The sequence below is a fragment of the Cydia fagiglandana genome, chromosome 9 (assembly GCF_963556715.1).
Source record: "Cydia fagiglandana chromosome 9, ilCydFagi1.1, whole genome shotgun sequence".
In the NCBI taxonomy this organism is placed as follows: Eukaryota; Metazoa; Arthropoda; class Insecta; order Lepidoptera; family Tortricidae; genus Cydia; species Cydia fagiglandana.
The window spans coordinates 16,481,989-16,496,117 of NC_085940.1; the positions used below are offsets into that span (position 1 = coordinate 16,481,989).

Below are 14,129 nucleotides of genomic sequence, written 5' to 3' on the forward strand. Positions count from 1 at the left end.
TGCCTTTAGGGCATTAAGCATGAAATAATCAAGCAATCTGTCAAATACAGGCTTACTTTTTTAATTTACCATCAAAAGGCGTCACCTGGCAATCCTGGCGAAATAAATCAGCAACGCGGTGAGGCGCGAATAAATGTATAAATTGGAACGAACATTTTTATTTTTAAATAATTTGCACGGGACTTCACGCCCGGATTCAATGATCGTTTTTAACGACTTTCAAAAGTTAAGGGTTATTCACACTTGTAACCGACGTCAAATGCACGAGTAAACTTTATCCAGAACGCTCCAGTAACGTTCTAAATTGGATAAAGAACACATTTTTAGTTCGTACTTGCTCTAAAAGTTACACGTGTCACAGAATCGGAACTTTATGTTATATGAGTAGGTACTTATTAGACCCACTTGCGCCATCCAGGTTTGATCATTACTCTGAGCAATGCTAAGTCGAACGGAGCCGAGTTTGCCCGAAGTCTGGAGTGTTTCCCTACTGCTTGGGGTTAACCCGTTAAACCCGGAGTTACCCTGTTAAACCAAGAGTTACCAGTACAATTAAACCCTGAGTTAACGGTTAACTCCGAGCTAGTGTCTAACTCTGGTTAACGGAAGTGGCCCTAAATAATGTAGACTTATTAATATTAGATGATACATGATAGCTGTGGGCCAAGATCGCCACAGAGTGGCAGCCCAGCTCAAAACGAGGATTTGGCAGACCACGTCGGCGATGGCGAGACGAGTTAGACTCCTGTTTAAAGAAATGGCCAGAGACTGCACAGGATCGGGAAGACTGGAAAAAGTGGGGGGAGGCCTTTGCCCAGCAGACTAGCAGAGGGACATTATAGGCTCCCAATAATAAAAATAAGATGATGATTACGATGATGATGATGGTGATGTTATATCACCTTTTACAACGTCGTAATAGTCGAATTGTGCTCCAAGGTAACACCGGTCGAGTTTAAAGCCGCATTAAAACAACCGTTAAGTTTAAAGCTATTTGCACGATAAATTGAGTGCGAGGTAAAGAACTTGGGGCCATTAAAGCCAGGTTTACACAAGGTAACACGCTACTTGAAACAAATTGCTTTCTATACAAACACATTTTGATCTGTTGTGGATTAGACTTGAAAGCAAGTTGTAAGCAACGTTATTTGTGCCATGCTAAGATATAATATGATCAATAAGAGCATCTGTTAAAGATTCTCTGTCAGGATACTTCCTTTATTATATACAAAATATAAATATAAATGAATCCCTATTCCCCTTGGTCACACGTTGGACCAATTTCACTGATTATTTTTGTGTGGTGTTTGTTATAGTCAAGAGAAGGTTCTTAATGAAAGAAAAAATTAAGAAAGTACAAAAAATATATAGATAGATATACGTAGATGAAACGAAGTTCGCCGGGTCATCTAGTATATTGTATAAATGAAGTGTTGTTCTGAATTTCACCACAAAATATATTCAAATTCCCGTTAGTTGTTCATATTGAAAATATTTTGTTTTACCAGCGTGCTGGAGTAGATAGTAGATTGTTCTTTAATTCTTGGCATTATAGATTTTTGAGGTCTGATGATCATCGCTCGCTTATTGTCTGAAATTTATTCATAGCCTTGTTCTTCGTTCGACGTTTACTTTTCATTATCTCAATTTACTTTCGAGTGACGTATAACTGGATTCGTACCTTAGACCAGTTCCACCTCAAATGCTTACGTAAGATTATGAACATCAAGTGGTCTGACCGAGTGCGAAATACCGAAGTTCTGCGACGCGCCAAGGTCGGTGGACTAGAGGCTTACTTAATGCATCGACAACTTCGGTGGTGCGGTCATGTATCGCGTATGGCGGAGGAGAGAGTGGCAAAGCGCATCTTTTTTTCTGAACTAGAGGAGGGTAAGCGGAAACTTGGCGGGCAACTCCTCCGATACAAAGATGTTCAGAAACGGCACATGAAAAGATGCAACCTCGAGCCCTCTCAGTGGGAAGGTTTGGCAGCACAGCGTCCTGAGTGGCGCAGGCTAGTGCATGACAAAGTGCGCGATTTCGAGGAGTAACGTAAAGTTGACCTCGACGTTAAACGCGATGAGCTGAAAGCACGCCAGCCTGCTTCCATTCACTACCACTATGTGGCTGGCGTTCTCACGTGCCCTCAATGTGCGCGGGGGTTCACCTCAAAGATCGGCTACGTCAGCCATATTCGGGCGCATGAGCGCCGAACTAACTAGGAGTCGTAGTGGTCGCCTTGGTCGAAACCGGCCGGAAGGATCATCATCATCATCAACTGGATTAACGTTAATGTGCTAAAAATAGAAATGTCTGAGTGGTTACGAATATTATAATCTAACTAGCTAGAAAGTACTTTACTTGAGAAGGAAAATTGCTCCTTTATAGAACTTTTGATCCAGGGTCAAAAGTCAAGGTCAGGGTCCAAAGTGTCCAGTTTTAGTGTTACTCTATTTTTATACAATGACAGGTCGTGATGTAGGCAATATATTTCCACTTTAGTGTACCAAAATTTAACAAAAAAATGGGGATATATATAGTAGCCTCTTTAAAACCTATCGCCTTAACAAGTGCTCTATCATTTGTAGATAATCAAGTACTTTTTTTATTTTATAGGTAAGTTTTAGTATTCATTTTATTTTTTTGTAGTTTTAGTTTATTTTAATAAGTTATTTTAATAAGTTATTTTATATTCAATATGTACATATTATTATTGAAAATAAAGTAATAGCTATTAAAAAAAAAGTACTTTATGAAAATTAAATGAAATAAACAAACAATAAAACAATAAAACAACAATAAAATTTACTAACAAGTACTTAACTTAGGATTTTGGTTTATAAGGTTTAGGTTCATATCTGTAGCAAAATTGAATAATAGATAATTATCTTCTGCGTGGGATAACGATTATGATTATGGTTATGATAGATGACTATAGGTTAAAAGAGTAATAACGGTAACATAGAATATCTGTGGAATATTCATTATTTGTAAGTTTATCACACAGTTTATGAATATGCTGATTTTTATGAAAATGTATTAAACAGTTGAATCGCCAAAGCGAAAACCTATTTTCGCATGCATAATTAAATGAGCCAAACTGTTTCATCTTTAAAGGCAGTAAATAGGTCACCGAGCTTTCCTCATCTAGATATACTTGAATAAAATATTATTATAAATATGTATGTACGAGTATGTTTCGATCTTTTTGTTGATTGGATCTTTCCTTCATCACGCAAAAATTACATACACTTGTACCTTAACTCTCTGGATAGCGAGCAAATTCTAAAAGTTAAGGAGTGGCAAAGTTACTTTTAAGAGTTTTAAGGTTTAGGGACGAAGTTCAAGAAGAAGTAATGTGTTGGAAATATATGTAGATCAAGTAGTACAAATAGACGGGATATGAGGAACTTCGCGGTCATCACATACTAGTAATTGACGTTTTTAGGGTTCCGTACCCAAAGGGTAAAACGGGACCCTATTACTAAGACTTCGCTGTCCGTCCGTCCGTCCGTCCGTCCGTCCGTCCGTCTGTCTGTCACCGGGCTGTATCTCACGAACCGTGATAGCTAGACAGTTGAAATTTTCACAGATGATGTATTTCTGTTGCCGCTATAACAACAAATACTAAAAACAGAATAAAATAAAGATTTAAGTGGGGCTCCCATACAGCAAACGTGATTTTTGACCAAAGTTAAGCAACGTCGTTTTTTTTTTGCATTATGGTACGGAACCCTTCGTGCGCGAGTCCGACTCGCATCTGCTCGGTTTTTATTTAATCTGCTATGACTATGAGAGTTCAAATGTTTATTTTAGGCCCATACTGAATTATTTACCTAAATTAGACGATTGAGTGCTGGTCACGAGTAACTTGATATTAAAGCATTAAATAACCCAGTGGGTTAAATGGGTGGTCAACATTTTTTTTAATTTACTAAAAACCTGCCAAGGGGAATTCCCAAAACAAGGTCTACTTTATCGGGAAATGCGTATGAAAGTTACCTTAATAATCTGCATCTAAATCTATTATATTATACCGTTGAAATTAAATATAAGTTATCAAACGTTATCATGCCAATTATCGGCTTCCTAGCTTTATCAGAAGTTTTAATTTTCAACAAGCAGAAACGTCTGCTAACGATGCTACTAGGCTTATACCAAAACAGTAATTTTTCCACTTTGAAATTTATCAGAAGTGTTAAAAAATAGCTTCACATACCGCTTTTCTAGCGTGCTCCCAAAACGGCACACTATTTCCACTTCGAAGTATTCCAATCGGCAAAATGATTGAACCGTTCCCGAATAATTCGCTATCATTTGCATGAGCTTCGGGCAAATATGATTGAATAAGGAAATCAATTCCTTTGCGAGAGCATTACAAGGGCCCCTGGTTATGACACCGCTTGAGCTCGATGCGGCGCTAGAGGAATCTAGTGAGTGTATTGCAAGGGCCCCTGGCTATGACACCGCCTGAGCTCGATTCCGCGCTAGAGGAATCTAGTGATAGCTTTGGTTATGATAACCAACGTTATGTTATCACGCGTTAAATGATGTGGAAGATCGATTTGTAATGGGATTCCGTTTCGGGTTCATCTTTACATGCGAAATCCTTATCCACGATACTATTAATTTATTGATGACAGTCAATGTTTTACAAGTCAGTACATTTTAAATAGGTAGGAACATATTCAACTAACTCAACCTTACCTTACTGCAAGAACATCAGTTGCAGACTAAGCTTTACGCGACTGCCGATTGTGTTTTGGGCTCGTGTCTCGTAATTTTTACAGCTGTTGTATAGATTAAATGATCGATTAATCTATCGATGCGGCAGAAGCTATTTTTATTAATTTTCTAAACGAGCACTCCATTGAATGATGCCAGCTAATTTGAACGTGACTTCCAATAGGAATCAATATATGTCCTCCGGGGCGATAGGGTCCAATTCAAGAGCAATGGCGTCAGGAAAGTAACTACTAACTACCAAACCTATTTACTATTAGTATTTTCAAACGGGTAATTATCTTTATTGCACACCTCAATATAAGAAAACAATACAAAAGAAAACAGCAATACAAGCAGAATTAAACAACAGCAATTATCATCTTTTGTTATCATATTTATTTTTTATTATGGACCCTATTCGAGACTGTTGGAATGTCATGAATTCATGATTGATGTACCATCCCGGTTCGCGATTGTTGCGCCATTTAGGGTCCTAATTTGGTTGTTCCATACTTACGCTATAGAATTCCAAATTTAGCAAGAACTCTAAATGGCATATCAATCCTGTGTGGTGACTGTACCTACCTAGTCTACTTCAAGATAATATGATAAGATTTTTTATGATGTAATAATGTAAGTTAACATAATCTGCAAATTATCGAATATACAAATAAGTAATGGCAAAAGATGCTACTTAGAGTAAGGCCAAGAAAAGTCATAAATTATGACGTATAAATAACACTTGCACTGCGTGGGCTATCAAAATCGCTGCAGACTTATCTTGGTCTAACTCTACTCGTTTCAATTTCTCTAAAAAAATAATCATGCTTCAATTGTTAACTTGTCCCACGCGTAGGGACCGTGTCTTGAATTATTTAACGAGTGACCGACTGAGGGGGCTCATAGGGCGGGAAATACTGGAAAATCGTTACGAGCACACAAAAACACTAGCCCACCATACGTATTTATATTTATTATAATAAAGGTGATCAGTACGGATATGATGGTCGTATTTGTCTACGTGACAGCGTGATAAAACGGTGTCCGTCTCTTTCTATCCCGCAGAGTTAAAAAGTGACAGTTGTTTTATACGTGGATTAATGTGGATAAAGCGATCCATAATAGGCGTGCAAAAGTATTAGAACAAATCAAATTATTTTCAGAAAATATTTTAATTTGTTTTTATTTCAAGTAGAAACACTACTATATAAATTATAAACTGAAATAAACGTCATATACCAAGAAAAAGTGACCAAGGCCTTCAGTGCCCCAGGCTGGAGCAGTGTTGCAAACTCGGATTTTGAAAAAATGCAAGACTAATGTCTAGATTATGCCAAAATTATGCCAAAGTTTTTCGAAATATATGCTAAAAAAATGCTAATGCTGTCTTTTGGTTAGGTATTTATAGCACAACAGGAAGTGCCGTTACAGATGTAGTGTAACTATAAATGTTTTCCATCGTATTATCTCGGAAACGTTCGTATTTGTCATGCTACTTTAGTCAACCTCAGTACTTATTGTCCCGATACTGACTGAAATAGCAAAACACGTGTGTACGTTTACGCGAAAATACGATAGAAAATAATTATGTACCACATCTGTGGTTGATGTAGATGTAAATTGACAGTGTGTAGGTATGTTGTCTTGTTATTTTAGTTTGGGTTCTGGAACGATCAGTGTAAGATTGTTCCTAAAATAGATAGGCACTTCTATTGCGTTTTATATCTACCTACAGTTTACAGTTACTAAATCTAGCATGGTTGGAGACTACTAGGAGTATTCGAATCTTAGTTATTCGATATAATACTGGGCTATAACCGCGAAAATCGACGTTCGCAAATTGCGGGGATTTTTCTCTGTCACTCTAATTACACCTTCATTGGAGTAAAAGAGAAAGATCCCCGCAATTTGCGAATTTCGGTTTTCGCGGTAGCCGCTCTGATCTGTCAGTGTCAAAAGTGACGTTTTTGGTTGAGAAATGGCAAGTGGCCGTGAAATGGTAACAGACAGAGTTTCTTTCGCGTTTATTTTAGGTACTATCTGTTTTTAGGGTTCCGTACCCAAAGGGTAAAACGGGGCCCTATTACTAAGACTCTGCTGTCCGTCCGTCCGTCCGTCCGTCACCAGGCTGTATCTCACGAACCGTGATAGCTAGACAGTTGAAATTTTCACAGATGATGTATTTCTGTTGCCGCTATAACAACAAATACTAAAAACAATAAAATAAAGATTTAAGTGGGGCTCCCATACAACAAACGTGATTTTTGACCGAAGTTAAGCAACGTGGGGCGGGGTCAGTACTTGGATGGGTGACCGTTTTTTTTTGCCTTTTTTTGCATTATGGTACGGAACCCTTCGTGCGGGAGGCCGAGTCGCACTTGCCCGGTTTTTCTATTTAACAACAGTACTAATACTACAAATTAAATAACAAGCTGGCAAGGCTGTGTAGCATTGCCCTTATTGTTGGTAATTAAAATTGTAGGAGGCTTTAACACGAACCAATGCATAATATCCTTTCAAATGAAAATTGATGTGGTCGTCTAAAGCTATTACATGAATTATTTAATAGGGATCTGAAATTTCTACCTTAATATTAAACTAATAACGAACACTGATGAATTCCATTATAGTTAAGTAAAATCATTTTATTAAATTTAGTTCTTTTTCTGTGAATGCCAAATGCCTATAGGTACAGTCAAGGAATTTAAATTCCGACCCATTTCGTACTTTGTCACAGTGACAACCGTATGAGGTCTCTAGCGGCTTTCATATTGATTGTCACTGTGACAAAGTACGAAATGGGTCGGAATTTAAATTCCTTGACTGTATCTATTCGCAATCATCATGACGATGATTGCGAATAATTAGCCTGGCTGTCAAATACTTTTCAGTTATTACAAATATTTTTAAATATACTTTTGTTATTATGAACATTCCTATTTTACTCAAACTTAAAGGGGCCCACTGATTAACTGTCCGCCGGACGGTATCGGCCTCTCAGTTGTTCGGAACTGTCAAAATTTTGTTCTATCTGACAGGCCGATACCGTCCGGCGGACTGTTAATCAGTGGGCCCGTCAATAGACACACATGTGACGGTTATGTAAATACTAGAATGATTTTAACGAACTAAAATAGATGACTTGTAGAGGGACGTGCATGGGACAGGCCCAAACGGCGATGGCGGAATAACCTGGCCAGCTTCCTGAACAACTGGCCGGAGGAAACACCACATCGGGAGTAGTGGAAATCAAGCGAGCGAATGAGCTTGACCCTTAGTCTCGTTTCCCAGTGGGGTGATGACAATCTGGTCACGTTCAATGCCTCCAAAACGCAGGCGTGTCTATTTTCCGCAAAACGGAGTCCATTCGACCTGACTCCTTCTTTCCGGGGTGCATCTGTACCTATTACCGACAGCCTGGAACTCCTCGGCATGGAGCTGAGTTCAGTCCTCAGCTTCGGCAGTTTCATTGAGTCTAAAGCACAAACTGAGGCCAGAAAGCTGGGCGTCCTAAATAAGGTGAAGCGATACTTCACTCCTGGACAGCTTCTAACACTTTACAAAGCTCAAGTCCGGTCGTGTATGGAGTATTGCAGCCACCTGTGGGATGGCTCAGCTAAATACCAACTCGCCGCTTTGGACTCAGTGGAGCGCAGAGCCAGGAGGATGATTGGCGACAAGAAGCTAACGGCTAAGCTTCAGTCTTTGGCCCATCGGCGGAAAGTCGCCAGCCTGTCGGTATTCTACAGGTTGCACTTCGGGGAGTGTGCCCAAGAGCTACACGAGCCTTGCCGGCGTCTATATTTCCGTGTTCTTATAACCCGGCAACCTTCAAATCAAGAGTGAACAGGCACCTTCTGGGCGAGCTCGCTCCATCGTAGGCCACGTCTACGCCTCGGCTAGTCTGTGGTCATGAGTAAGCCCATTCATAATTTAAAAAAAAGGAGAGAGGCCTATTGATTCAAAAGAGTCGAGCCTTTTAGCTCTTTTTTAGGGCTCGCCTCATCTCTTGACGCCTAAAAGACTAAAAGCCTATTTTACTAATTACATAGAAATAGGCTTTTAGCCCTGAAAAAAGAGCTATACGGCTCGAGTCCATTGGATCACTAGAGAGGCCTTTACCCATCAGCAGTGGGACATAGACTAGAAAAAAAGAATGTTACATTCTCAATGCAATGAATGAGCTCAAAGCCACCATTCATTGCCATGCATTTTAATATTACACTGAACAGAAATTCTTCTCAATGGCATATGAGTATAAAATATTCATGCCTTACCTTAATGGTAGAGAGTACCATTTTGTGCCATTCGGAGTTAAAACTCTAGGTCCATGGGGTCCCAGCGTGCACAATTTGGTCGCAGAAATCGCGAAGCGTCTGGTTGACGTAACTGGTGACCGAAGAGCTGGCGGCTACCTCACACAACGTATCAGCATTGCGATACAGCGAGGACATACCGCCAGCATCCTTGGTACAATGCCTCAGGGGCCTATTTTAGAGTTAAACTGGTTATTAATGTAGTTTACTGGTACCACTGTATACAGGGTGTTACTGACCATCCGGCTTTAAATCCAGGCCTCGATTCTTCTCGCTAAATTGAGCTACTTTTATTATGGCACCAACATTCCGATTTTTTTTTTTACTTTTTCATACATTTTGGCTGATCAGATGTCGATGTTTTCTATGGAAAAACCAAAAAAATTTCCTCGATTTTAGGGTTGGTCCCATAGTAAAAGTAGCTCAATTTAGCGAGTAAAATCAAGCCCTGGAATTAAAGCCCCATGGTCAGACACATACTGTATATCTTGTATGTAAATAAATGAGGTTTTTTTAAACACCTTTTAGATCCACCATTTCCACCAATCGTCAACTAAATCGAAACGACCTGGGCCCTATTTCACCAACGTGACAAATGTCGCATTTGTCGAAATCACTGTTACTGACGTCACAACCCTCCATAGGCTACGGTAACCGCTTACCATCAGACGGGCGGTGTGGTTGTTTGCCACCAACATGTTAATTAAAAAAAACTCCACTCTATCGCCAGTTAATAAGTGCTTATTTTGCGAAGCTAATGACAATTGTCACAAGAAATACGACAATTGTCACGAAATTCAGACACAGAACTCATTTGCTGTCAAGAATTACCGAAAGTTCTTTGAAATCTTGTGACAATTGTCATCATTGTCATCATAAACATCACAAGAGAAATACCTGTTTTTTGCCGATATAATAAAGTTTTTTTAAATAATACAATGATGGTGACAAACAGGAATACGGCCCGCCTGATGGTAAACGATGACCGTAGCCCATGGATGCCTGTGACGTCAGCAACAACGAGACTTAAAAGGAGAAAAGAACAACACAGTATTTTTTAAACAATTAAGAAAGAACTTAGTAGACAAATGTTACTATCATATAGAGGAGTATTTCAGGGACAAAGATGTTTAGTGCGCATAAGATTTGTATTTATTGTTATTTATTATTTATTATTGTAATTAGGATAATTTAGTTTTTAAGTTCTACATAATAAGTTTTCTGCTATGCCCCACCCGGGTTAAATAATATGACTTGTATATTTTGTACACTTATGTTATTTAGCATGAATAAATGAAATGAAATGAAATGACTTGTCGAATTGTCGCACCTGTCACGTTGGTAAAATAGGGGCCTGGCCGAGTAAAAGATCACGTCTGTACTCCCCGAGGCCACGGAGCGTGCGGGGAACGCAAAATGGCGAATTACGCAAAGTATTTACGATTAACTGAATCGGGGGAAGATCTTTTTAGGGTTCCGTACCCAAAGGGTAAAAACGGGACCCTATTACTAAGACTCCGCTGTCCGTCCGTCCGTCCGTCCGTCTGTCACCAGGCTGTATCTCAAGAACCGTGATAGCTAGACAGTTGAAATTTTCACAGATGATGCACTTCTGTTGCCGCTATAACAACAAGTACTAAAACAGAATAAAATAAAGATTTAAGTGGGGCTCGCATACAACAAACGAGATTTTTGACCGAAGCTAAGCAACGTCGGGCGGGTCAGTACTTGGATGGGTGACCGTTTTTTTGCGTTTTTTGCATTATGGTACGGAACCCTTCGTGCGCGAGTCCGACTCGCACTTGCCAGGATTTTATTATTCTCAGCGGAAGTAAAATTGGATTAAGTACCGATAAATATACTGTTGATGAATGGTGGCAATAATCTTTGATGTTGTTTGTTCGAAATGGTATATTTTGTATACAAATGGGTCTATGCTTGAATTATCTTTTTCTTGGGCTTGTTTTTAGAAAAGATCGGTACTTAAATCGTAAAACAGAAAAAAAATATATTTATAAAATATATCTCAGTTTATATTGAGTTGTACATGATCGTCTCATGAGAATCAACCCCTAATGAGGTACATGATTCTCTAAAGAGGATAAAAACTTGAATAATTTTTTTTTTTACAATAAGTCACCGCATAGTCCCTTAGTTTATACATGTCTTTGTCCAACCTACTGTGACAATAAGGCAGGGTTGTGTTAATCATGCGGCTTAATGAAGACGGCGATGGACTGATAAAGCACGATCCGGAAAAAGTTCCAGCGGGAGGCCTTTGTTTACAGTGTTGATTAACTGCGGTGTGGGATGGGTATATTATTTTAGTTTATCGATTAGTTACAGTAATAACGTTTTTATTCCTCGCGTTATTTATGTCACGGCTCATGAGAGCCTGGGGTCCGCTTGACAGTTAATCCCAAGAATTGGCCTAGACACTAGTTTTGACTAAAGTGACTGCCATCTGATCTTCCAACCCAGAGGGTAAACTAGGCCTTATCGGGATTAATCCGGTTCCCTTACTATATTTCCCTTCACCGAAAAGCGAATGGTAAATATCAAATGATATTTCGTACATGATTATTTGCTTACGAGGTGGCAAGATCGGTTCATGGATAATCAGCAAAATTTTTCGTAATGTAGAATATTTAAACTATTCAATTCTAATATGAGTTACATTAATTGAACGTAGCAATAAGTCCTCCTTTTTCTTCGTATTTCTCATTTTATTTATACAAAATGATACTATAACTATACCTACTTAGATTATGTATAGAAGTTTCTTTGAAAATATGACGTCTGATACTCTTTTATTTTGTTCTGTTCAAATCAGTGCAAAGTTTGTTCTGCCCAAATATGTCGACATCCATATATAAATGGTAATTTCAACCGTATTGCTTCAGGGTCCCAGGGACAACCCCTCGCGGCTCAGTGTCCAGCACTGGCAGCTCGCGGCTAGCGCGGCTGCTGACGCAGGGGGTGAGGGGGGACGAGGTGACCACAGATGCCCCTCGGAGGCTCAGCTGGGAGAGGTAAGAGTCCCCCTCTTGACTCACAAGGCTTGACTTGCAGCTCGTGGCTGACACGGCTGCTGATGCAGGGGGTGCAGGGGGAGGAACCGAGAGATGCCCCTCGGAGGCTCATTTGGGAGAAGTAAGAATCCCCCTGAGGCTCACAAGGCTCAGTGTCCCTGGCAGCTCGCGGCTGACGAGGCAGCTGACGCAGAGGGTACGGAGGAGGAACTGACTACATAATTATAATTATGCTCCGAGGAGGCTTAGCTGGGAGAGGTAAGTCTCGTCATGGCTCACAAGAGGGCACTGGCAGCCCGCGGGAGTGCGGGGAGTTAAAAAATTACAATTCCAATGCCCCCGAAAGCTCAGTTGGGAGAGGTAGGTAAGTGCATTGCTTATAACATATTTCTCATGAACACATACTTACCTACTTGTCTCAAATTATAAATGGCGTACATAATGAAGCGTGACACTCAACGTTTGATCAACTGTTGAGTTGAGATTGAAAAAACACAAATTGGTAAGTCATCATCTCCTACATTTTAATCATCATGAAATATATCCAAAAGTTTTAAAGCCTAACTAGGCACTGAATAAATTGCAAGAGCTTTAGAATTTAAATAAGATACCTATTGTTCAAAATAAAAACTTCTTTTAAATAAGTAAGCCCTTACCCTTTTACGTCAACATAAAAACTGAAAGTTACCCCTTTGTGGTCGTTAAAACAAAAACTGTTTATTTTCAAATACTTTTTTTAGATTGTTTCTAGTCTAGGTAGCAAACAAATGTAAATAACTCTATTATAAACTTTCGTCTTTTGTAAATTTACGGAGCATGTCTAACTTGTTATTATTCCATTATTTTTTGTATCTCAATAGCTTTAGGAGAATATTTAACAGCTAACAGTTTTAGCTTTTGAGATGACTTTTTTCTTGCTTTTCGTTTTTTTTTTTTTTTATTTATTTATCGCAAAAAAACTTACAGGGTATTTACATATTTATATTCCGCCAAACTGAGGACAGTTTGTTGGCGGATAAAGCGCTCTCAATCCTTTTGTGTTCTACCCACTTAACTTACATACTTATACCTAATACATTACTTAACTAGAGTTATGCCATACAAACAATATACTATTACTACTCACTACTATTATCATACAAATCTAAAAGTTTTGCTTGCAGCCTTTTCTTAAATATTTGCTTACTGCTACACTGATCTACTGTTGGACTTAATTGGTTAAGTATTTTAGGAACCATATGTTTGCGCGTTCTTTGGCCATAGTAATTATTCGCTTTATGTTCTACGTATGTTTGTTGCGTGCTTGCTCTGAGATTACGTAACGGTAGTCTATGCGTTTTGAATTTGTCTTGACCATAATCATCCATACAAACTAAATGCCTAACCTTCTCATGCACTGGTAAGATTTTTAGTATCTTATACAATCGCTTGTAATTATTATTGCATTCGTTTTTAGTTTTTTTATCTACTAATACACTTTTTACTATTCTTATCTGGAGATTACAAATTTTATCAAGGTAACTCTTAAACGTACGTCCATATGCAATTAACCCATAACTAATTACCGACTCGGCTAGCGAGTTATACAGGATGTGCATTAATTTTCTACTTACTATGTTTTTTAAGCTAATTAATTTTGCCAGAATTGAGCGGAGTTTATTACATACTATTTCTATATGGATACCCCAATTAAATTTAGTGTCTATAGTTAAGCCTAAATATTTATATCTATCTACGACTTGTATACTACTACAGTTACAGTCTTCCTGGTTTTTATTATTATGTAGACAGTCATATGTATGCCCCAATATACAAACATTTTCACATAGTTCCTGTAAGTATGGTGACTTAATTATCATACATTTGGTCTTGTCTATATTAAGGATTATACCATTGTCGTGCGACCATTTTATTATGCTTGTAAAATCTGTCTGTATGTTTTTAACCACAGTTTGAATATCCCTATCAGCATACAATAGACATGTATCATCGGCATACATATAAGTTGAGCAGGCCTGGACGACGTTAATCATGCTGTTTACGTGGATTATGTACC

At 38.7% G+C, this 14,129-nt stretch overlaps 1 protein-coding gene across 1 annotated transcript in view; it reads left to right on the forward strand.

Moving 5' to 3' along the window:
- LOC134667785 (uncharacterized) overlaps positions 1-12,287 on the forward strand; it is a 197,227-nt gene extending 184,940 nt beyond the window's left edge. The window contains exons 5-6 of the mRNA XM_063525195.1: positions 11,945-12,020; positions 12,114-12,287. Of these exons, the coding sequence (XP_063381265.1) occupies positions 11,945-12,020; positions 12,114-12,287 (250 nt within the window). The remainder of the gene's footprint in view (positions 1-11,944; positions 12,021-12,113) is intronic.
- The last annotated feature ends 1,842 nt before the right edge of the window (positions 12,288-14,129 follow it).